At 22.7% G+C, this 2,432-nt stretch overlaps 1 protein-coding gene across 8 annotated transcripts in view; it reads right to left on the reverse strand.

Moving 5' to 3' along the window:
• Window positions 1–465: 465 nt before the first annotated feature.
• Window positions 466–2,432, reverse strand: part of LOC102671116 (protein Mo25) — a 3,280-nt gene continuing 1,313 nt past the window's right edge. For 4 of the 8 annotated variants that reach the window (XM_006612770.2, XM_006612767.2, XM_031509103.1 and 1 more), the window contains exons 2-8: window positions 2,116–2,228; window positions 1,886–2,053; window positions 1,518–1,636; window positions 1,188–1,356; window positions 945–1,109; window positions 764–868; window positions 466–687 (exon numbers count right to left, since the gene is read on the reverse strand). In XM_006612770.2, coding sequence (XP_006612833.1) covers window positions 505–687; window positions 764–868; window positions 945–1,109; window positions 1,188–1,356; window positions 1,518–1,636; window positions 1,886–2,053; window positions 2,116–2,208 — 1,002 coding nt within the window. In that variant the 5' untranslated portion in view covers window positions 2,209–2,228 and the 3' untranslated portion in view covers window positions 466–504. Of the gene's footprint in view, window positions 688–763; window positions 869–944; window positions 1,110–1,187; window positions 1,357–1,517; window positions 1,637–1,885; window positions 2,054–2,106; window positions 2,229–2,432 lie in introns of all 8 variants that reach the window. The other 4 variants (XM_006612768.2, XM_006612766.2, XM_006612769.2 and 1 more) reach the window with 1 other exon arrangement.

Consider the following 2,432-nt stretch of genomic DNA (forward strand, 5'->3'; position numbering starts at 1 on the left):
TAATAATAATAATAATTAATAATAATAATAATATTTATAAATAATAATAATGATGATTATGATGATGATGATGATAATGATAATATTAATAATAATAATTATCAAAACAAATAATTAATAATGATGATAATAATAATAATTAATAAAAATTAATAATGATGATAATAATAATAATTAATAAAAAATTAATAATAATAATAATAATAATAAAAATTAATGATGATGATAATAATAATAATAAAAATAATAATAATAATAATGACAATAACAATGATAATCATAATGGTAATGATGATGATGATGATAATGATAATAATCAAGTCTTAATCGATCAACGATAAGTGAAAGAAAGGGACAGTAAAAGACAGAAAGATAGGAAGAATGGTAAAATAATGGTAATTTGCTATATCGGTGACTGTAATGATATAACAATAGCAATAGCAGCTGTATAGACTTCAATAGTAGTAGTTAACGATAGCTGTAGCAATAATTTATATTTTGAATTTAATTTTCATGTACAGACTTAAGCTCTTTAATCTGTTTAATAAGATACGCCTTCTCATCATTAAACTGTTCGTCTTCGGAACGATCAGTGTGGAAGCGCGTTAGAAATTCAATTAATTTTTCCTGATTGCGCAATAATATATCTAAAATTGGTTTTGGTTTATTTGGATTCGCCACGAACACCTAATAAATTATGAACAAAGTTTTTAAATTATTTTTTATAAAAATAATAATAATAAGTTAAACTACATAAATATACCTTAAACACATGAAATGCTTCAAATTGAATATTACGTGATTTTTCTTTAAGCATATTCATCATCAATTTCAGATTATCAGGATTTGAAATATACCGTGTCATTACCTGAAATTTAAAGATTTTTTATTTAATATGATCTTACAATTCTATATATGCAACATTTAATAATAATCATACATACAGTGAAATTATGTCTATCAAGTAAAAGTTCTCCTAATAGTTTCAAACTCTGTCGTCGTGTAACATAGTTTTCTGAATTCAATAACCTTTGATAATGAGAGAAAACTTTATCGTAATTAATTTCTAAAAATTCAGCGCTCAGTATTTTATGCCTGGTAAGTAATTCCTAAAAATCAATGTACCGGATACACCAAGTATGTTTTACTTTAAAGTACGATATATCATGCGCTTTATCATCGCTTACTTTGAATGTAGAAAACGCGTCGGAAGCTATGTCGAAAGTTGATACTTCAACATATCTGAAAAAATTGTAAAAGTCGTCCGAATAGATCATGATTTTAGCCAAGGCCTCATATCTTGCACACTCTCTTAACATAGTGCCACAGTTTAAAGCAATATCTTGGTGTTCATATCTGTAATTTTTATAATTATAAATTGAAATATTTGTTCAAATATTTATATATAAATTCCATAATTTGAATTAAAAATTATATTATAATAATATTAATTGATATAGTACAAAATAAAAAACAAAATATAGATATTATATTTTCAAAAAGATTGAGAACTTTACCCAGACATAAGAGTAAATAATATTTCTGGTTTAGTACATATATATTCTACTGTTGGAGATCTGGTTCCAATTTGTCTCCGTAATATGTTATTAAATACTTGAGCAACATCTTTCTTTCCCTAATGAAAAAAATATTTATTAAATATTCAATTATTATTAAATATTATTATTAAATTATTAAACATAATATTTTAAAATAAGAAAAAATAATAAAAAATAAATAATAAAAAACTATACACATATATCACATAAGAATATTATATAAAAATATAATATATAATTTTAAAAAATTTATTTTCTGATATAAAATTATTTTGAAATTTATAATTTAATTATAATTTAATATTATTATTAATGTATATAAATACCTCAAAATCTATGCGACTAAGATTTTGCACAAGTAAAAGCAACAAATTACTATTATACAATTCCTGTGCCAATTGGGCAACAACAATATCTGCTTGAGGTTCTGTTTCAGCTGTTCCATAAAGCATATTTTTTATATGTACTAAATTTTTACTGACATCCTCTTGAGCCTAAAAATGAACGTATTGCGTCATAGAAACCGAAATGTAGCCTCACAACATACCTTTTCTACCTTCTTATCACCACGCTCCAATGCATTTACTGCCTCTTTAAGAGCTTTCACCACCTCCGCCGGACTCTTTTGAGACTTTCCGAACAGAGGCATGTTTTTCACAATGTACAGACCTTATGGAATATATAAAAATAATAAAAAAAATTAATTTTTTATTTTAATAAATATTTTACATATACTACATTTAATACAATTAAGTATTGTAATTGTATATATAATTTATATATATATTATATAAATTTTAAAAATTTTTTATTTTGATATTTTATATAAAAAAATATATATTAAAATTAAATTAAAAATAAGTATAAATAAAT

The sequence above is a fragment of the Apis dorsata genome, unplaced genomic scaffold, assembly GCF_000469605.1.
Source record: "Apis dorsata unplaced genomic scaffold, Apis dorsata 1.3 scaffold_127, whole genome shotgun sequence".
NCBI classification, from domain to species: Eukaryota; Metazoa; Arthropoda; class Insecta; order Hymenoptera; family Apidae; genus Apis; species Apis dorsata.